At 41.5% G+C, this 23,421-nt stretch overlaps 1 protein-coding gene across 21 annotated transcripts; it reads right to left on the bottom strand.

Annotated features, from left to right (window-relative positions):
• Positions 1-280: 280 nt before the first annotated feature.
• Positions 281-20,162, bottom strand: LOC106562889 (uncharacterized). Of its 21 annotated transcripts, none has more exons than XR_006757602.2 (8): positions 19,846-20,162; positions 17,861-17,993; positions 4,994-5,207; positions 4,453-4,570; positions 3,151-3,250; positions 2,938-3,030; positions 2,448-2,705; positions 281-2,146 (listed from the first exon to the last, which is right to left on the bottom strand). XR_006757602.2 is itself a non-coding variant. In XM_014127958.3 (6 exons), exons 2-6 carry the CDS (start codon positions 17,911-17,913, stop codon positions 1,659-1,661), a joined length of 951 nt encoding a protein of 316 aa, XP_013983433.1. In that variant the 5' UTR covers positions 17,914-17,993; positions 19,846-20,160; the 3' UTR covers positions 281-1,658. The 21 variants fall into 21 exon arrangements, 3 of the variants coding, with proteins under 3 accessions (XP_013983433.1, XP_013983434.1, XP_013983435.1); XR_006757598.2 differs by having other exon boundaries at positions 2,938-3,025; XR_006757607.2 differs by having other exon boundaries at positions 2,938-2,989; positions 4,453-4,567.
• Between the last annotated feature and the right edge of the window lie 3,259 nt (positions 20,163-23,421).

Here is a 23,421-nt window from a genome sequence, read left to right as displayed (position 1 = left end):
GCGAACATAATGATAAAAGTCACCTTTTCAGAGAGGTTTACACAGTTATGACAATGTCACACCAGGGTAAGCCTACACAAAATACAGCGCTTATTTTAAGTGTTTCTAAAAATGGCTCACACTGTGGTACTTTATTTTCCCAGGCACAAGGTGCAACTGTGTAATGATCAAGCCGTTTATTCAGCTTTTGCTATGCCACACGTTAAGTGGATGGATTATCTTCACAAAGGATTATCCTCACCAACAGGGAGGTAAACAAATTTGTGCACAACATTATGCGTATGGAACATTTCTGGGATCTTTTTTATTTCAGCTCATGAAACATGGGACAAACACTTTACATTTTTGTTCAGTTCATTTAAAACCTACAGCCATGCCTCCTAGTGTTACGGTAACCACAGCTTTTATGCTTCCCTGGCCTATTTACTCAAAGGGTTGAGGAAGAGATGGATTCTGGGTCATAGGTTACTCCGTGGTAAAACCTGGCGACAACTCTTTGTTACCTGAGGGATATTCTGCTCCAGAATTCTAGTACTGCGACATACGCACCAACAGGAAGACCATGTAAACCACTCCAGATTACAAGTGAGCACAGTGATTGAGTTTAATTACTTTATAAACTATATAAAACAATTATCTTAAAAACCCATGCATTTTCAGTGTAAATACATTTTTTAAATATAGAGGAAATCTATGTACAACAGTGTGAACTGTAACAGCATCTTCACTTGGGCTGTTCACTTGGCTGCATAGACTTTTTGACATTGTCGCCTACGTTAAAAAAATAACAAGTTTATTTGAGATCTAACCGGCACTTTTATTTGATAGACCCCTCTTCCTGGTTTTCCATGACATTGTAGTAAAACGTGAGCGCTTTCACCTCGTCGATTCTGACACGTATTCACAACAGAGAATTAACACAAGAGAAACAGAAAAACTAAGAAGGCCCTCTAGAGGAATAATAGACTCATGGAATAATTTCCCCAGTTTGCCAAAGCTGCATTCTGAATAGCATTAATCATTAAAAGTAACTGTCGTACAAAAACTGAGTTATTTTAAAACAGACAAAAATGGGGTTAGAAAAGGTAGAGTTGTAATAACAAACCCCAGAAAGCCTGAGAGGAAAAAGCATATTGATTTACTATTTTCCTATATTTTACAGTAGTATAATTTGTGAAAAAGGGACATTTTCAGCTGATCCCCACCAAAAATCCAGGTTATTTTACAGCAGACAGAAATTAAATAATTCAAGCATGAAAAAAAAACTAAAATGATTGGCAGGGTGGGCACAAGAAACACTGTAAATGATGAGACCCTAACATCCACTCTTAGCATGATTATGAGATAACCTACATGTTACTTTACCTCTTGATTTAACACTTCTTTAAATAAGTTTGAGAACCACATTAAGCGTGAGGGGGGAAGAAAACTGTCAATAGCAGGATCCAGTGTTGTGGTTTGGTTGATGTGGGGGCAGCACTTGAGGGTATTTGTGTCCATTTGAGTAAAAAAACAAAGCCGTCCATTTTATAAAAAATAAGAAAATAAACTATACTGTGACACCTATAGCACAGTGCAGCATTCAACTCTTAAATACCAAAATATAAAATTTCTCTGCCATCCTAATCCCATCCCTATCGTTCCTGGGATGTGGTGCACTATTGGAGTGTGGGCACCACAGGAAAGCTGAGCCCACAGATACACAGTGCATAGTACAGCTTTGTTTTCTTCCACAGTCCCCATAAGGCATTTCCTGTGTCCAACGTGTGTCTATGGCTGATAATATCGCCACTAGGCCAGCTCCTCTGGACCAGGCCGAAGCTGGCTGTTAAGTCTTTCGGCTGCTCCAGATCTGCTCCGGCGTGCTCTTGTGGTCCGATGAGTACAAACGGTGGCCCAGTGGCGAGCGTCCGTCGTAGGATGAGCACTGGTCGCGAGGTGAACGGGGCCCGCTGGCCGATGCCCGGTGGTCTATCTGCCAGTCTGAGTGGTAGGAGTCGCCTCGTGACGATGACTTGTGTTCTGAGCACGAGCGGTGTTTGGAATGCGAGTGTTGGTCTGAGTGGGAGCGCTCCTTGCTGTCCATCCGTCTGTCTCGGCCTGACCTGTATCATCCACCTTCCTGTGCTTAGTGTCGTTGTAGTATCTGTCGGGGAGATGGATGGGGACACCATGAGCAAGACCGACCAGCACAGAAATCCAACATACATAATTGATTAGTTACCTAGTTCTTTGATCCACAATGGGAACAATTTCTTAAGAAACAAGGCATTGAGTTGCACTAGATTCTAGAACGATAAAGACAAAAAAATATCAGTAGAACAATAATCTAGTCAGTAAAATAAAATCAAGATGAAATAATGTCCCTAATTTCCTCTAACTTGAAATTAACCCTTTACTAGTATGACAAAAAAGGAAGCCTTTATAGAATATATAGGTGGTCTTACCTGCTGTCCCACCGGTCTGACCGGTAGTGGTCTCGGTGGTCTTTGCCGTTGCTGAAGGATGAGTAGGCTCTCTTCCTGGAGTCCTCCCCGCTCCCGCCCTTCCTGCGGCAGGGGTCTGTGGAGGTATGCCTGACCCGTTGTCACTGTCCTTGCTGCCGCTGTGCTTGTGGTAGCGTGATGAAGAGAGGTGCAGCTCAGAGCTGTAGCAGTCCCTGCTGCTGTCTTCGTGGTGCGAGTTGTCCTTTAGCCTCTCGATGTCTGGGCCAAGAGGAGAGGAAGAAGAGGAGCCAGGGTTAGTAAGGCTACACCAAATTTCTTTTATCTCATTGTTTATTCATTTAGTTTTTTGTTTTTTTTACATGTATCCTTCATTTAACTTGGTTAAATTAATCTCATCAACAACAAAAAAATCAAGAGACCAGTCCAAGCAACCAAACACAAAACAATGATAAAATAAAGTCTGACTAAAAAGACAAGTGAAAGGGCATACCTGTGTGTTTAAAGCCGTGGGTATTTACAGTGCTAGTGTTCTGGTCAGCTGCCTGTAAAAGAGAAGCCTCAAACCACTGCCCTTAAAACTGAACTTGGAAAGATAGGAAATGCAATCTGAATTTGTATCACATTATTATTTAGCAGACCTTTATGTGGTCAATTGATGCACAAAAACAGTAGCTCATTTGGCAACGGCCAGTGTTATACATACCTGAGCATTCTCTTGTCTTTTCTTGATTGCGTGCTTATACAATTTATGCAATTTTCTTGCATCGAATTCTGTGAACTTTGAAACAAATATCCACAGGTTTCTACAAAAAGAAAGAAATAATATAAGTCAACACTCTGGTCCTTGATACAATAAGTCCCATAAAGTTATGGTATGCATGCAGTGAACGGTAAAGGTACATATCAAGCTCAGTTCTATTGCGAGAGGACATACATCTACAGTGACTGTAGTCTCAGGTTTATTTTGTAGCTTGTCCTGAGTTTCATAACCCCAGTGTTGGAGCCAAATTCCTTTAATTTCAGTCTCAGGTTTATTTTGTAGCTTGTCCTGAGCTACGTTTCATGTTGCAGCCAAATTCCTTTACTTTCAGTCTCACCCAAAAATATATGTTGTGCCTTATTAGAATCAGGAAAAATTGACTTATTGAATATAAGTATAAGTATGGCATTATTAATTATGGAGTACGGTTGAAGAGCTCATGTTTTCCGTTTTCTATTATGGTTCTCATAGCTACTTAAAAGCAATATGGGGCACCCCTCCACCCACCCCTTAAATCCTATCGCTTTGGCTTTGGTGATAGATGGAACATAGACTATGAAATTACCTTTGTTTGGAAAATAAAATGTTTGTTTTTATACTATTGAAGCTTTTGATTCTCCCTTTTTGGTTGCTTTGGAAGCGCATCTGACCGAGCCATCACATACCCGTAGCCTCGAGGCAACTTTTGAATTGGATTACGTATTGCCTTTATGGTTGTCAAAAACTACCACTGGATGGAACGCCGTCGAATGGTTTATCAGCGTGATCACGTAAAGATTTAATTTGAACAAGGTAAAACAAGCTCTGATACTCTTATGTATATTCCAATCAACGCTATTGAAACTCTGACTGTTCGATTTGCGCTACTCACTGTGGAGTGAATTGTGATTGCTCTTTCTATTGCTCGATATGTTGAATGAATTACGAGAACTTTTGAGAATTGGAGCTTGGAATCGCGTGTGTCTGTTAGATTCACGCTCGGAGTTGAGAGCTCACTGTGGAGCAGAGAGAACTGGACGCTTTGCTGATTGGCTGTCGTATCTGTGTTGGGATGACGTCATGTGTTGGGCTCATTCATTAAGCTGCGCCGTGCTAAAATGTGTTCATACTGTGCTGATGGTTGCAAATCATTGGAATTTAATGGGATTTGATGTTCAGTGCTGTAACCTGCCTTTACAATGGACCCAATGGAAACTTAGCCAAAATGTAAAAGATCTAATAGTGCTCTAAATTGGGGGCACTTACTAAAAAGACAAGTGACATCACAGCTTTTACAGGATGATGGAAATGTTGAATTGGTTGACACAAAGATGTGCACAGGAGTTGCATGGTCTCAATGAGTCGATAAAGGCTTTGTTACCTGCTGAGGAGGCAAAAAAGGATCAGGTTGAATGGTATGGCCCAAACACAGCAACACTGGTTTATTTTGCAACCACAGTGAACAAATGAATGGAAGATGCACACCAATGCACAGCAGCTAACAAAACTCAGAAGGTCCAGCATCTCAGATGTCTCATCATAACGTGAAAATGGATCACAACACAGCAGGCACTCAGGACAATCCACCACACATTCTATCAGGCTCAATTTGGAGGCTGAAAAGGCAGCCTGACTGGTTAAAATTGAAGCACTGAAAATTAAACAAGAATTGAAGAAAGAGGAGGCTCAAATCAAACCACAAAAAGAATTGGAGTTAGAAGCTGAAATATTGTCTAACAGTGCTAAGCTGAATGTATGAAGCCACTCAAAGAATGAGAAACAATCACATGATGGAATTAATGATTACCTGAATGCAATGCGAAGGCCTGAGGATACCGCAGGAAAGGTTACTCAAAGAAAAAAAGGTGCCCACCACCACTCAGGTTGTCACATGTCTCCACAGCAGACAATCACACACCATGGCTGACCTGGGATCCTCATTGTTCACCACGTCTGTTCATACTGCATAGGTCCAGGGTCAGAGTAGTATGTTGCCGCAACGTGCTACCACCACATACCACCTGTTGTAAGACCAAAAGATAGACAGCTGCAACTCCCAACTAGAGGAGGAAGGCCTATCAACCCAGATCAGGGTGGAGCTGACATGGGCAGTATTGTCACATTATGCAACACCAAAATGCTTTCACTGAAACGCTGGTAAGGTAGCAAAGGTTGTCCTCATTACCACCTCTTAGTGTACCAGTGTTTAAGGGTGACCCACTAGACTACAGGTTCTTTGTATGTGCCTTTGAACGTGCCTTTGAACATGCTATTGAAAATAGGATCGAGAACAGCAAAGACAGGCTGTACTTTTTGGCATTTCACCATGGGGCAATCCAGAGATCTAGTCTGCATTTGCCAACATAATGGAGGGTGACAGAGTATGCAGAGGCCAATAGGCTTCTGAAAAAACACTTTGGAGATAAACAGAGTCACCACAGTTTACATTGAGAAGGTTCTAAGCTGGTCCACCAATCAAGGTTGAAGATTCCGAATCCCTACAAGCCTTTGCAGTTTCTCTCACTGGATGCTGCAACACTATTGATAATGTTCAACATATGGATGGACATCCCATCAAATATTTATATTTGATATTTAACCTTTGTTTAACTAGGCAAGTCTCTTAAGAACAAATTCTTATTTACAATGACGACCTACCCCAGCCAAACCCTAACAACGCTGGGCCAATTGTGCACCTGTAACTGTATAGCTTCCGTCCCTCTCCTCGCCCCAACCTGGGCTTAAACCAGGGACCCTCTGCACACAGACAACAGTCACCCTCGAAGCATCGTTACCCATCGCGCCACAGAGCAAGGCGAACAACTACTTCAGGTCTCAGAGCGAGTGACGTCACCCGATTGAAACGCTATTAGCACGCACCACCGCTAACTAACTAGCAATTTCACATCGGTTACACTCACCCCCCTTTTGACCTCCTCCTTTTCCGCAGCAACCAATGATCCGGGTCAACAGCATCAATGTAACAGTATAGCTTCCGTCCCTCTCCTCACCCCAACCTGAGCTTGAACCAGGGACCCTCTGCACACAACAACTGACACCTACGAAGCATCATTACCCATCGCGCCACAAAAGCTGCGGCCCTTGCAGAGCAAGGGGAACAACTACTTCAGGTCTCAGAGCGAGTGACGTCACCCGATTGAAACGCTATTAGCGCGCACCACCGCTAACTAACTAGCCATTTCACATCGGTGACACGCCGCCCTATGGGACTCCCAATCACGACTGGCTGTGATAACCCTGGAATCGAACCAGGGTCTGTAGTGCCGCCTCTAGCACTGAGATGCAGTGCCTTAGACTGCTGCGACACTCGGGAGCCATAGTCTCAAAGCTGCCGTATAAGCTGAAAGAAAAATGTAGAGGGGCGGCTTATGACCTACAGTAGACAAATGGAAGGAGAGCCAGGTTTGCTGATCTGGTTACCTTTGTTGATCACAAAGCCAGGATAGCATGGCATCCTGCATGGAAAACCCCCACCATAGCAGTGAGTGGAGGTTCAGGACCTGTGAGTAGGCCAAGTGTTCTGAAAGTGGTTTTGGTTTTGCCACCAGCATCACACCTGATGTGAAAACAGAAGAACTGGGTTGGAAATTCCTCTGGTGCGGCACTCAGGCAGTGTCCATTCTGTCAAAGAGAACACAGTCCAGGCACATGCACAGAACTGAACAAGAAGCCACATCAACAGAAGTGGGTCTTGTTGAAGAACATAGGTGTGTTTTGGTTATCTGACCCCTGGACACATGAGCAAACGATGCAAAGACTTCCCTGTAAAGTGTGTTCATGTAAACATCTTACCATGTTGCACATCACCTACAAAGAGGTAAACAGCTGCAAAAGTAACGAAAACAGAGAGCAGAGTGTTACCCGTGCATTTTCTTAAATTGGTGGCAATAGGTTTCTACTCGTTAGTGTTACTTACTAAAACTTTTGTTAGACAAAGGTTTTCATTCTAAGAGAAACAAAAACGTTGAATTATATTCCATGATATTCTTAAAATATATGTGTTGACTGAATATAAGCAAGTTGATGGCGCATTCATATAGCCTCGGCACCTACATAAAGCTGAGTGACTCACTCATTCATGGCTTTGAATCAAAATAAATAAGTACCAACATTCTTTCTGATAGTCTTTAATAAAGAAATGTTTTGGTTATCTTGACCTGAACACCATGTATTATAATATCCCATTATGGACTAGAGGTCGACCGATTAATCGGAATGACCGATTAATTAGGGCCAATTTCAAGTTTTCATAACAATCGGTAATCGGTATTTTTGGCCACCGATTTGCCAATTTTTTGATAATATTTAATAAAAAAAAATGTTTACACCTTTATTTAACTAGGCAAGTCAGATTAAGAACACATTCTTATTTTCAATGACGGCCTAGGAACGGGGGTTAACTGCCTTGTTCAGGGGGGATTCGGGGATTCGTTTTTGCAACCTTCCGGTTACTAGTCCAACGCTCTAACCACCTGCCTTACATTGCACTCCACGAGGAGCCTGCATGGCAGGCTGACTATCTGTTACGCGAGGGCAGCAAGAAGCCAAGGTAAGTTGCTAGATAGCATTACATTTATCTTATAAAAAACTATCAATCTTAACATAATCACTAGTTAACTACACATGGTAGATGATATTACTAGTTTATCTAACGTGTCCTGCGTTGCATATAATCGATGTGGTGCCTGTTAATTTCTCATTGAATCACAGCCTACTTCGACAAACGGGTGTTGATTTAACAAGCGCATTTGCGAAAAAAAGCACTGTCGTTGCACCAATGTACCTAACCATAAACATCAATGCCTTTCTTTAAAACCAATACACAAGTATATATTTTTAAACCTGCATATTTAGTTAATATTGTCTGCTAACATGAAATTGTGTCACTTGCGTTCATTGCACGCAGTCAGGGTATATGCAACAGTTTGGGCCGCCTGGCTCGTTGCGAACTAATTTGCCAGAATTTTACCTAATTATGACATAACATTGAAGGTTGTGCAATGTAACAGGAATATTTAGACTTATGGATGCCACCCGTTAGATAAAATATGGAACAGTTCCGTATTTCACTGAAAAAAAAAAACTTTTGTTTTCGAGATGATAGTTTCCGGATTCGACCATATTAATGACCTAAGGCTCGTATTTCTGTGTGTTTATTATATTATAATTAAGTCTATGATTTGATAGAGCAGTCTGACTGAGCGGTGGTAGGCACCAGCAGGCTCGTAAGCATTCATTCAAACAGCACTTTCGTGCGTTTTGCCAGCAGCTCTTCGCTGTGCTTCAAGCTGTTTATGAATTCAAGCCGGGTGGGTATAATTTGTGGAACGTTCCAACAGGAATCCATTCCAAAAACTTCGTAAATATCAAGGTTTCCAAAAAACAACGCATACAAAGTTGTATAGTGGCAGAATAAGATACCGGGTAGGGAGTGGTCTATTTCATTGCGTTTTTCACTCATCACGTTTATTCCGAAAAATGTCCTCACTCTGGTTGCCTATGGACAGACATTAAGAATAAGCTACGTGGTGAGTTGATGCCTATTCGGCAGCTAGTTAGCTAGGTTTGTATGCGTTGCTACTTTGTATGCGTTGTTGGTTGGCAACCTTTTACTTTACATTTTTTGGAACAGATTCCTGTTGGAACGTTCCACAAATTATACCCACCCCTTCAAGCCTATCAACTCCCAAGATTAGGCTGGTGTAACTGATGTGAAATGGCTAGCTAGTTAGCGGGGTGCGCGCTAATAGCGTTTCAAACGTAATTCGCTCTGAGACTTGGAGTAGTTGTTCCCCTTGCTCTGCATGGGTAACGCTGCTTCGAGGGTGGCTGTTGTCGATGTGTTCCTGGTTCGAGCCAAGGAGAGGGACGGAAGCTATACTGTTACACTGGCAATACTAAAGTGCCTATAAGGACATCCAATCATCAAAGGTATATGAAATAGAAATCGTATAGAGAGAAAGTTCTATAATAACTACAACCTAAAACTTCTTACCTGGGAATATTGAAGACTCATGTTAAAAGGAACCACCAGCCTTCATATGTTCTCATGTTCTGAGCAAGGAACTTAAACGTTAGCTTTCTTACATGGCACATATTGCACTTTTACTTTCTTCTCCAACACTTTGTTTTTGCATTATTTAAACCAAATTGAACATGTTTCATTATTTATTTGAGGCTAAATTGATTTTATTGTTGTATTATATTAAAGTTAATATAATTGTTCATTCAGTATTGTTGTAATTGTCATTATTACAACAACAAAAACATTTTAAAGAAAAAAAAGCCGTTAATCGGTATCGCCTTTTTTTGGTCCTCCAATAAATCGGTATCGGCGGTGAAAAATCATAATCGGTCGACCTCTACTAGGCACACGTGAAGAGCTGAGTGAAAGATGCATTTTAAAAAGCGCTAAGTACAGGCATAAAAGTTAGTCTAATTTACTTGAAACTAAATTCTACTGAAATGAGACGGGCCTTGTGTTTCTTGGCCATTTACATTGTTTTGCTCACAAGATAAGTTGTTTTTCTATGTTTGAGTTTCAACTGCTAGGGAAGAGAAAACAATTTATCTACTAGTCAGATTCAATCTCAAATAGCACAAACGACTTGAGTCGCGTTACCACAGTAACACCCAGCCCTTAAAGGTGAATTTGCAATAACTAATTCAAGTTTTGATTTCGGCACATATGAAAATGTGGCACTGACTCGCCCATGGATTGATATTTCAGCATTGTCTCAATGAAGAGTTCTATTTCAACTAGCCATGTGCAATATGCACACGGAAGAGCAATATCTACCGTCGTAGTACGGATGAAGCCTGAGCTGGAATATAAAGCAAACTGAAGCTGGTTAGCTTTAGAAAACCCTGAGTAGATCTAGCTTGCGTCGCATGATACCCCTCCGGAGACTGTCTGTAAATGAACTAAATAAATACCGTAAGTGTAGGTCCATTATAATTTCTACAGTTTCAATTTGGTTTTAGTCATTTAAAAGTATATTGAGTCCCCCCCCCCCCCCCCAAAAAAATCTCAAACCATTGTCGAATAGATTGGAATACTATAGGAAATTGTGTGTGCTCTACTCACTCATTCTATCAACAACATGCAGTTCCAGATACAGCCCTGACATTAAAGGCAGCCATTCCAATAGTTTCAGAAAAGTAAATCACTTCCTGAGCTCTGTATTAAAATGTTTTTTTAAGTAGTCACTTTCTGAGATCTGTATTCAAAAATAGTTTTGAAAAACATAGTACTTTTTGGGGATCTGTGTATTCAAAAAGTTGTACTCACCTCCAAAGTAAGTATGTTTCCCCAAAAATGGTTTACTTTCCACAAAGAATATTTAAAAACTATAGTTATCCCAGGTCTGGAGCGAACTACTTTCCCTCCTGCGTGTAAATATGCATGTCTCACTCTGCCTCAAAAAACTGCCCCTCAAACACAACACAGCTAAACTGGAGTATGGACGCCTTGGGTAAGAATGTATGTATAGGCTAAATCACATGTCAATGGTGATGCATAACATTAGTAATCTCCACATTAACATCTGTAAATAAATGGTTTTAAAAATCTAGTTCTACTATATTGGGATCTAAAATATTCTAAAGTATCTCAATATTTTTCCCCATGGCAAAAATGAAAACCTGAAGCAGGACGGACTCTTTGGTTCTATAAAAACCTGCTTTATGTAAACTCCGCAAAAAAATAAAGGTCCTCTCACTGTCAACTGCATTTATTTATTTTCAGCAAACTTAACATGTGTAAATGTTTGCATGAACATAACAAGATTCAACAACAGACATAAACTGAACAAGTTCCACAGACATGTGACTAACAGAAATGGAATAATGTGTACCTGAACAAAGGAGGAGGGGGGGGGGGGGTCAAAATCAAAAGTAACAGTCAGTATCTGGTGTGGCCACCAGCTGCATTAAGTACTGCACTGCATCTCCTCCTCATGGACTGCACCAGATTTGCCAGTCCTTGCTGTGAGATGTTACCCCACTCTTCCACCAAGGCACCTGCAAGTTCCCGGACATTTCTGGGGGGAATGGCCCTAGCCCTCACCCTCCGATCCAAAAGATCCCAGATGTGCTCAATGAGATGGAGATCCGGGCTCTTCGCTGGCCATGGCAGAACACTGACATTCCTGTCTTGCAAGTAATCACACACAGAACGAGCAGTATGGCTGGTGGCATTGTCATGCTGGAGGGTCAATGTCAGGATGAGCCTGCAGGAAAGGTAACACATGAGGGAGGAGGATGTCTTCCCTGTAACGCACAGCGTTGAGATTGAGCTTGTTGTCATTGGAGGCAGTCCGATGTTGCTGTGACACACCACCCCAGACCATGATGGACCTTCCACCTCCAAATCGATCCCGCTCCAGAGTACAGGTCTCAGTGTAACACTCATTCCTTCGACAATAAACATGAATCTGACCATCACCCCTGGTGAGACAAAACCGCGACTCGTCAGTAAAGAGCACTTTTTGCCAGTCCTGTCTGGTCCAGCAACGGTGGGTTTGTGCCCATATGCAACGTTGTTGCCGGTGATGTCTGGTGAGGACCTGCCTTACAACAGGCCAACAAGCCCTCAGTCCAGCCTCTCTCAGCATATTGCAGACAGTCTGAGCACTGATGGAGGGATTGTGCGTTCCCGGTGTAACTTGGCAGTTGTTGTTGCCTTCCTGTACCTGTGATGTTCGGATGTACCGATCCTGTGCAGGTGTTACACGTGGTCTGCCACTGCGAGGATGATCAGCTATGCGTCCTGTCTCCCTGTAGCGCTGTCTTAGGCGTCTCACAGTACAGACACTGCAATTTATTGCCCTGGCCACATCTGCAGTCCTCATGCCTCCTTGCAGCATGCCTAAGACACTTTCACGCAGATGAGCAGGGACCCTGGGCATCTTTCTTTTTTGTTTTTCAGAGTCAGTTGAAAGGCCTCTTTAATGTCCTAAGTATTCATAACTGTGACCTTAATTGCCTACCGTCTGTAAGCTGTTAGTGTCTTAACAACTGTTCCACAAGTGCATGTTCATTAATTGTTTATGGTTCATTAAACAAGCATGGGAAACAGTGTTTAAACTCTTTACAAAGAAAATCTGTGAAGTTATTTGGATTTTTACCAATTATCTTTGAAATACAGGGTCCTGAAAAAGGGACGTTTCTTTTTTGCTGAGTTTAGAATATTGTGTGCTATAGCTTGGAAAATAAAGAAACATGACTCTGGATGAGAACATAATGAGGTTTGTTTCCAACATTAGGGCTGTTTTCCTGAAGAAGTTAAATCTGCTTCGTGTTTTGTTTCTTTGCCATGCTACTAACAAGTATCGCAATACTGGTATCGTCCCGGGCATAATATTTTACTAGCCTGAATCTTTGACCAGATTCTTTGCATCAACAAGACATGAGGAAGACTAAATAACAAGCCACACTGGTACTGAAACTACTCAAACTATTTTTCCCCTCATTGCTCTAGCTTTAGTGACTGCATTGTGCAGTAAAACTCAACTACAGCACAGTGTGAGATACCATTTTTTTTAAAAGAGAACATTTAAACAGCCTTTTTTATTGTGAACAATTTGACAACTCAATCTATATTTAAGCAATAAGGCCTAAGGGGGTGTGGCATATGGCCAATATACCATGGCTTAGGGCTGTTCTTATGCACAATGTGGAGTGCCTGGATACAGCCCGGAGCTATTGGCCATGTACCGCAAAACCCTGAGGTGGCTTATTGCTATTATAAGGTGGTTACAAATGTTATTAGAACAGTAAAAATAAATGTTTTGTCATACCCGAATGGTATACGGTCTGATATACCATGGCTTTCAGCCAATCAGCATTCCGGGCTCGAACCACACAGTTAATAATAATCATAAAACTGGGTGGTTCAAGCCCTGAATGTTGATTGGCTAAAGCCATGGTATATCAGACCGTATACCACGGGTATGACCAAAAATGTATTTTTACTAGGGATGCATGATATATTTAAGCATATTTGGAATCGGACGATATTAGGTAAAAATGCCAAAATCGGCCCAATGCATAGTTTAACGCCGATGTGCAAAACCGATGTCAAAGCTGATGTGAATATCTATATAAACGTAGGTAGATTACGTAATGACGCCATGAAAAATACAGCGCTACACAGAAAAGCAGAAAAATACTAAGCGCACACTTCCAACAACTAAACAAGTTCAAGTTGAGCAATCATCTGAAAGAGTAAGAAAATTTCAGCGAGACAACTCAAAGGCGACATCCATTAACACCGAGATAATGGAATTCATTGACCTTGACAATCAACTGTTCTGTCGTGGATGATGTTGGCTTTCGCCGACTGGTCAAGCACCTCGAGCCCCGGTACACACTACCAAGTAGGCGCTATTTTTCAGAATTTGCCCTAGAGGAGTTACCCATTATTATTGAAAAGCACATCCATGAGCTATTTGCTATTAGCTTCACGACTGACATTTGGACCAGCGATGCCAGCCCCATGAACATGCGGAGTCTGACAGTACAGTGGGTCGACGAGGATTTAGTACTGAGGAAAGCCATATTGCATGCTCAAAAATGTGCTGGTTCTCATACCGCTGCTGCCATTTCAATGGCATTTGAGAATGTTTGAAACATGAACACACTCTTAGCTCCAATCGAACAACGGACACGAGAAATAAGCTCATCAACTGCGTCTGCTGCAGACGTGATACCCTCTGTCATGGCATTGAAACGCATGCTCAACAAAACTGCCAACACAGACTGTCGGGTTACCTTGGAAAAGTACTCTACAAGAGGCTGTGTACGAGCAATTAGGTGGCATTCTCTCTGAGCCTCTACTGTGTCACCACCATGCTCGATGCTAGGTACAAGGACTGCTATTTCGATGCAGACAAGAAACAGGGTTTACGTGAAATGTTAGACACAGCTGGACAAGATGGAAACGGACACATTTACATTACATTTACATTTAAGTCATTTAGCAGACGCTCTTATCCAGAGCGACTTACAAATTGGATACAAAGCCTAGGAGGTTCTTGGTTCTCATCCCCTTCCATAGACTTACACAGTAATTATGACAACTTCCGGAGGACGTCCTACAACCTATCAGAGCTCTTGCAGCATAAACTGACATGTTTACATGTCAGTTTAAGCTACAGCTAGCTAGCATACAATGTGCAGAGTAGTTGACTCCAAGAGAAAGACAATAGTTTAAAAGTTTTATACAAATGAATTTCTTCCAAAATTAGAGAAGCAAGAGAGAGAAATAATTTTTCATAGTACATTTTTTTCACTTTCACTTCCACTTACTTCTGCTAGTGTCAAATGCAGCTAGCTAGTTTAGCCTACTCAAACACCGGGCTCAAACAGAGAATGACGCTATGTTAGCTAGCTGTCTATGGCTATCCAACACCGGAACTCTTCCAAGTCAAGGTAAGCTTTTGGTTTTATTAATTTATTGCCATCGGCGGTGTAACTGCTAAACTGATTGCTGCTCACTACACTGTACCGCATGATTGTAGCGGGTTTACTAATGTGTTAGTTCTAGTAGCTATGTTGACTATGACGTGACAACGATGTAGGCTGTGTGAAGCGGTTAGTATATGAAGGTTTGGCTTGGAAAGGCTTTTTCGGCTGGTCACAGACAGCTGATGTCTTGTGCACTGAAGTTCACAAGCGAAGGGAAATGGTGAAAGGAGAGAGCATTGATATATGCGAGAAGGAATTATATGTGAACCGTTTCAAGAAGCTAGGCGTATGTCATATGTCTCTACTTCACAGGAAAGTGATTTGAATGAGAAAAAGAAAATCTTCATCAAAATGCAATTTTTGTCAGAAATGCCTTCTGGAAGATGTGAACTTTCATGTGCCTTAATAACAAAATGTTATGCCATCTGTAAATACAAATACAATTGTTAAATTACGAGCCTAGTTGGTTTAGCCACAGAAAAAGACATGAACATTCCTGCTAGACATGATTAGCTGAGATAATGGATGGGCTGGACATGCTGAGAGATGAGTTCAGATTGGTCTGCCATGTAGCTCGCTTCTATCTATAACATGAGCCGCTCAGTATGTGTAAATAATCCTTGCTACCACAGCTTTTTTGAAAATATATAACGTTAACCATGAAGAACTGCAAAAATGTTGCTACTGCTCTCAACAACATTGCTGCCCTGAATTTAGCAGGTTCTATCGACAAAGATCAGTGGGAAAAAGTTGGGATGGACTACTTTCTGCACACCGTCATTGTGAACCGGAGTGGCTTGACACAACAGGCCAAACAAGCTGTAGCTAGCTACAAACAAAACGGAAAAGACACAGGACGTCTTACTTAGTACACAGATCACTGCACCTGTACATAGCCCATCTGTAAATAGCCCATCCAACTTCCTCATCCCCATACTGTATTTATTTATTTATCTTGCTCCTTTGCACCCCAGTATCTCTACTTGCACATTCATCTTCTGCACATCAATCACTCCAGTGTTTAATTGGTATATTGTAATTACTTCGCCACCATGGCCTATTTGTTGGCTTACCTCCCTTATCTTACCTCATTTGCACACACTGTATATAGACTTTTTCCTACTGTATTATTGACTGTATGTTTGTTTAGTCCTTGTGTAACTCTGTGTTGTTGTATGTGTCGAACTGCTTTGCTTTATTCTTGGCCAGGTTGCAGTTGTAAATGAGAACTTGTTCTCAACTAGCCTACCTGGTTAAATAAAGGTGAAATATATATATATATATATATATATATATATATATATATATATATATATATATATATATATATATTTTTTTTTTTTTAATAGTTAAAGTGGTTCCAGTTTGCCGTGAAGCGTCCCATCTATGTAAGAGTCTAGACAAAGAATGCTATCTGGCCCTAAACAGAGAGTACACAGTGGCAGAATACCTGACCACCGTGACTGACCCAAAATTAATTAATTAATGTACAGACTCAGTGAGCATAGCCTTGCTATTGAGAAAGGCCGCCGAAGGCAGACCTGGCTCTCAAGAGAAGACATGCTATGTGCACACTGCCCCCAAAATTATGTGGAAACTGAGCTGCACTTCCTAACCTGCCAAATGTATGACCATATTAGATACACATATTTCCCTCAGATTATACAGATCCACAAAGAATTTGAAAACAAATCCAATTTTGATAAACTCCCATATCTATTGGGTGAAACACCACAGTGTGCCATCACAGCAGCAAGATTTGTGACCTGTTGCCACAAGAAAAGGGCAACCAGTGAAGAACAAACACCATTGTAAATACAACCTATAGTTATGTTTATTTATTTTCCCTGTTGTACTTTAACTATTTGCACAACATTACAACACTCTATATAGATACTAGTTTGTGAGTGTAATGTTTACTGTTCATTTTTTATTGTTTATTTCACTTTTGTTTATTATCTATTTCACTTGCTTTGGCAATGTAACATGTGTTTCCCATGCCAATAAAGCCCACTGAAATTGAACTGAGAGAGAGAAATACATCAGTCAGAATTGGAGTACTAGGCTGTTTTCACAATACCTGGATAAAGCAGGATTTTGAAGGATTGATACAATAGCAGTGCTTACGGACACAGTGACAGTGCGCACAGAGGAAGAGAGGCCATGGACAGACAGAGCTGAAACTTCACTGATTGACATGTATGATGAAATCCTGGTTGAGACTGAACAAATGAACAACGAAACAACACAGCAAGTAAGTGATTATGTTTTACTGGTAATGGGGACATACGTAAATGCCAACAAAATAACTTATTTTGTGTCAACTATTTAACTGTACTAGAATGCTTAAAAGGCCGCAATTTTTTATATTGGTATTGTTTTTTTGGCAAGGAAAATATTGGATTTCGGTATCGGCCAAAAATGTAATATCGGTGCATCCCTAATTTTTACTGTTCTATTTATGTTGGTAACCACTTTATAAATCGCAATAAGGCACCTGAGTGTGTTCATACAGCAAATATACAAAGGCTAACAGCTGTATCCAGGCACTCTGCGTTGCACATAAGAACAGCCCTTAGATGTGGTTTATTGGCCACCCCCGTGCCGTATTGCTTAATTACAAAACCTGTACACTGAATGGACTGACACTGCCAAGCACAAACAAGAAAAGCATGATGACTCCAGAAGCCATGTCATCGTGACAGCATTACAATAGTTTTTTATAAGTGGATGGCTAAATTCCAGGTTACATCTAGAAGCACATGTTGGTCTTGTTTTATGTTCATATGAACAAGGACACAAAACAAGTTGCACATTCACTTACAGCTTACAGTAATGATTGTTCCAAAACAATGGCTAACTGATTATCATATTGGCTAGTCCACACACCTTTGCTCCAATATGTGCATGGTGCACAACTGAAGATCCATGTAGAGTATTTATAAAGAACAATCAGTTAGCAAGGTCCAATGTAACAGTTAGCCTAGTCATCAATGAAAATCTGGGGTGTATTCTCTAAGAACCAAATGTAAGCAAACGGCCGAAACAGTAAGGCCTGAACTTGTCCAATAAGAAACTAGTTTGTCACAAAGTGTTTTATATGGTTAGCACTAATGAATACAGCCCTAGACCATTTGGTGGTCACAGCAACTCATATTCCCAAACAGATGAAAAGCCACATTACCTTGATTCTCCACTGCTGTCGTTCACTCTCTCTTCTTCACTTCGCTCAGCCATGTCCGAGTCCCAAATATATACACTTCAGAGAAAAATGTATGAACCAAGATGCTCTGGTTTACGTGTTGGATGCAGTTCACCTGTAAAATGAAAAGCACAAACTAAGTAAAAATACAAAACCGTTTTAGAGTGATGCATATTTCTGAGTACAGCAGTCTATACAACCTTGCTAGCCATGCTGTCAATAGTGCTCAGAATAATATTTCATAGCTGCATGTGTTTTAGATTCGCAACTTGGTTACAAACTGAGGAACAGACAATTAGACAAACAAATGTTCATTGTTTTATCTTAAAGTTGATATCAACGTCTTATGGTTATGGAGTGTCTACTTGCTAGTGTATGTATTCCCTGAACTGCTTCCCAGGTAGGCTAGAAGAAAAACAACATTCTATAAAACCGGTCTACTTGTTATAGGAAACTAGTTACTCATTATTGAAAAGAAACGTGTGTTTAACCTTATAAATATGTTATAAATATGTACTATAGCTAAATTGAACTACAGAGCAAAATAGCAACAGTAGCTAACGATACATACATTCTGCTGTTTTCCATCCCTGTCACTTTAGCTAGATTGCTAGCTCTGAATACAAAAGTCAGCGGTAAGTTAGCAAGCAAGCGCTTTTCCGAGCTCACATGCCTGTTGTGCTAGTTTCACGCCTACTGTCCTGGACAGTGCTCCGCATTCAGGCGTCTTTCGCAGGACGCTCGGCAATATAGCACGCCTACAGGTATTCTTTTCTCCATACACCGACAACCAGAATTGAGCCAATAGCAAACCACGCTCTGTGCAGAAGACATTTATTTTGGAGATGTTTAACTGCATTTAGTGCACTTGCATCAAGTTCACTGCTGATGGTAACTACCAAGCCGCCGTGAGCTAAGTTAGCTAGTTTCATATCCATATTTTTCTGTAGCCCCGAAAGGTTGTTTGCTAACCTAGCAGATGATCTAGCTACCTAACGTTAAATGGCAAACGGCAGTAAATACCACTACTAGTTAGATAGCACACTGGCCTGGAAATAGAAGAACAGCAACTGTAAACCACGTAAAACATATCTAGTTAGGGACGTTCAGCAAAATCATTTCCGCCTGTGGCCCATATTTATACTTTGTTTTCATGTGGCCTTTGATTGAGCTAACTAGCTTACCGTTACTAACTAGTTAACACATTTTAGCAAACAAATGAGTTAACGTTAGCCAACAAGTTATATTCGCTTTCTAGGCTAACCTACCGCATGGGGAAGGTGTTTGGCAGGTTTTTACAGAACTTGTAGCCAACTAAGTGATTGTACCATTGTTTCTGACAGTGATCTGGTCCATATAGCTATCCGTAATCGAATTACCTCAAACACATTCACATACCCATCATGTTTTATAATCATCCCCGCACAGGTCATTTATCCATGTTGCATCGCTTTTTTACAGTAGACAGGAGGCCACCTGTGCCATCTAGCCTGCTCCGAACACCTGTGTGTACTGTTAATTAGCCAATCGTAACACGGGAGGTAGTGTAATTTTTCAACTGGAGGAACACCGCTTGTGGATCCGTGCAAAACTGCTACAGTAAATACGGGGCATTAGAGGGGCACATCAATGTTTCGTAAATCCGACTGAAAGCATTTTACGTTTCTAAAACGTTAACACAGCGTTGAAATTGTAGTTCACATGGAGGCAACAGTGGGCGTTTGTAACCACTGAAAACCGTAGTTAACTAACTACATACGGAGAAGGGTTTGAGTGTCAGTTCCCTCGTTACTAATATTACGCTAGCTAGCAAGAACGTTTTCAGTCATTTCCCAAATCTATCTAGGTGACATGTTCTTTGCTTTATATTTAGTTATGACTAAACTAGCTAATGAATCATACCCATACAAATGCGTCCTTTTTAGCAAAACAAATTAAGTCAGGCGCTGTTTAGCCTTTTTAGCTACCTTGGTAGCTACAGCGAACTACCAGTCTGACTATGCCGTCCGACTTCAATGGTCCTTTTCTCTTATTTTCTTTGGCGAGCACTAACGATAGCTAGCTCCTGGAGAGCAGCCCCAACCGATCTTACGGGAACTCGAGATCAGTTACTTGATTTCTTCCTCCAGATTCGTAAAATAGGTGTCCCTTTTAATTTCCGTTATGAACTCGAAACAAAGTATTGTTTAATCGATTGCAGATAGCATTTCTGCTGAGGGTCCAACTACACAGCCTGCCTCCGCCATTGCATGACACCGACGAGTTCACCTGTGTGAAGCTAGCCACAATAAGGATTAAGCACAATGGTGGAACTTGCGGTTTGTCTTCAAAATAAAAGTCCCAATTGAAAGGTCCAAACGGATACAAATAGTGGAATAATGCCATATTTGGACTAGATACGCTAAACGACGTTGGAATGTTGTTATATAACTTTCAAATAAATATAATAATTAATTTGACCAACCAACAAATAATAATAATAAAAGGCAAAAATCCAACGGTGGCTGTATTAGACTGCATAATTGTGTCGGGAGCATACATATGCACTGTACAGACAAATATTTTGTATAACTAACCCAAGATGGACCATAGCCTGTCGTTTCTAATGGGCACACATTCCTCATAGTGGGCAGAACAAGCAAGGAGATGGGCAGAGCCAAGCATGAGAGAGCTGGCTTGCTGGAGGGAGAGGTCATGAGCAGATGAGCTCCTGCATTTTTCAGCAAACCTACAACCTAATTTGACAAAATTACCTGGAAGGATTAATACACCATCCAACCTGGAACTGAGACACACCCGACAGACCAGATACAACTGCAATTAGCACTGAGGTGTGAAATGAGAGGTGTCAAAGCCGTTGAGCCCAACAAATGGCAGGCTACCCAACCCAAATCCAGAGGCCTTGAAGCCACATCCTGCTGCTCAGAGACCATCTACTGGCATTTTATACAAGAAATCTGCCTCCAGAAATAAAAACTTCTCCCAAGTGGATGTGACACCAACTCCCGTTGCCTGCTGCACTGCTGCTTGGATTCCACCTGGTGATCTGTTCACCGTCTGCCCTGGTTGTCTACCCCTGTCTGGTACAGGTACCACCCCCCTCTCTCCCGAGCTTTTGCTCGCCTCCAACACACAGGCACTGATGGAGCGAGTGACTTTGAACTTACAATGGCTAGCTCGAAGTCGTTATATTTTTTTATTGTGCATTTTGCTATTTGTTTCATGACTCTTGCATGCTTTGTTGACTATGAACTTTCTTGTTTACTCAACCGTGGGACAGACTGTTTGTTCCCACACTCGGGATTCTGACTCTCTATTGATTTACACAGACTTTTGGCCTCCCATCCTATTCTTAACCACCTCTCGCAGGCTTTGTATTCATGTTACCTGATGAAATTGCTGTACAATATGATCTTGTTGCATCTAATGCACATTCAAATGTCAAAAATCAACACTGCAGAGCTCTCCCTGTCCTCTGCCGTGCCTTGATTGTATTACTGTTGATGATATCTGGAAATGTGCATGTACCCCCTTGCCCATCTACTGTTGCTAGCCCCAATTCTGATTTATGCTCTGATATCTGTTTCACTGATTCCTGCTCTCGTAAAAGCCTGGGTTTTCTGAATGTTAACAGTAGAAGCTTATTACCTAAAATGGATCAATTGAAAGTGTGGGTTCACAGCTCCAATCCAGATGTGTTGGTCATTACTGAGACGTGTTTAAGGAAGAGTGTTTTGAATACTGATGTTAAACTTTCTGGTTATATCATTTTTCAGCAAGATAGATCTTCCAAAGGTGGGGGAGTGGCAATCTTTACCATGGATCACCTTCAGTGCTTTGTTGTCTCCACCAAGTCTGTCCCCAAACAATTTGATTTGCTGGTTTTAAGCATTAAACTTTCAAATAGCTCTTTGTTGCTGGGTGTTATCGTCCTCCAACAGCACCGGCCTGTACCCTACCTGCCCTAAGCTCTCTCCTGGCCCCTTACACTAAGTTTGAATTTGTCCTGCTAGGTGACCTAAACTGGGCCATGCTTAAACCACCTGACCAAGTCCTAAAGCAATGGGAGTCCCTAAATCTTTCTCAGATTATTACCAATCCCTCAAGGTATGACTCCAAACACCCAGAAAAGGATACTCTCCTCGATGTTATCCTCACAAATAATCCCGATAGTTATCCGTCTGGTGTTTTCTGTAATGACCTTAGTGATCACTGTTTTACAGCATGTGCTCATAATAGCTGCTCAATGAAGCAACCTGTCCTGATTTGTCATAGACGCTTGCTAAAAAACGTTAATGAGCAAACCTTCCTTCATGACCTGGCCTCTGTAAATTGGTATATAATCAGCTTGAACCTTCTTTTTTTATATTTTCAGGGATATTGTTAACAAACACGCCCCCAGAAAGAAAATGAGAATTAAGAACAGGTTCAGCCCCTGGTTCGACCGTGATCTTGCGGAGTTACTCCACCTCAAGAATTGCATTTGGCGAAAGGCTCAGCACACGTATACTCAGGCATACTCTGGTTCTCGTTCAGGCAAATGAGAAATAAGTGCACTCAGGCTATCTGGAAGGCCAAAGTTAGTTACTTTAAGGAGCAGTTCTCTCTTTGTGGGCCTAACCCCAAGAAGTTCTGGAAAACGGTTAAAGACCTGGAGAATAAACCCTCCTCCTCACAGTTGCCCATGTCCCTTAAAGTGGATGACGCGGTTGTTACTGACAAGAAGCACATGGCTGAGCTTTTTAATCGCCATTAAGTCAGGATTCCTATTTGACTCAGCCATGCTTCCTTGCCTGTCCAACATTTCCTCATTTCCCACCCCTTCTAATGTGACTAGACCCGATGCTCCTCCTTCTTTTCCCCCTGCCCCGCTACAAAGTTTCTCCCTGCAGGCAGTCACTGAGTCCGAGGTGCTAAAGGAGCTCCAAAAAAACATCTGGGTCAGATAGTTTAGACCCTTTCTTCTTTAAGGTTGCTGCCCCTTTAATCGCCAAGCCTATCTCTGACCTTTCTAACCTGTCTCTAATCTCTGGGGAGGTTCCCATTGCTTGGAAGGCAGCCACGGTTCGTCCTTTATTTAAAGGGGAGATCAAGCTTATCCTAACTGTTATAGGCCTATTTATATTTTGCCTTGTTTATCAAAAGTGTTGGAAAAACTTGTCAATAATCAACTGACTGGCTTTATTGATGTCTATAGTATTCTCTCTGGTATGCAATCTGGTTTCCGCTCAGGTTATGGATGTGTCACTGCAACCTTGAAGGTCCTCAATGATGTCACCATTGCCCTTGATTCTAAAGAATGTTGTGCTGCTATTTTTATTGACTTGGCCAAAGCTTTTGATACGGTAGACCATTCCATTCTTGTGGGCTGGCTAAGGAGTCTCAGCCACTGCCTGTCACCAAGGGAATACCCCAAGGCTCGATCCTAGGCCCCACGCTCTTTTCAATTTACATCAACAACATAGCTCAGGCAGTAGGAAGCTCGCTCATCCATTTATATGCAGATGATACAGTCTTATACTCAGCTGGCCCCTCCCTGAATT

Source organism: Salmo salar, chromosome 11, assembly GCF_965601325.2.
Source record: "Salmo salar chromosome 11, fSalSal1, whole genome shotgun sequence".
Taxonomy (NCBI): domain Eukaryota; kingdom Metazoa; phylum Chordata; class Actinopteri; order Salmoniformes; family Salmonidae; genus Salmo; species Salmo salar.
This window is presented reverse-complemented; position numbering and strand designations above follow the sequence as displayed.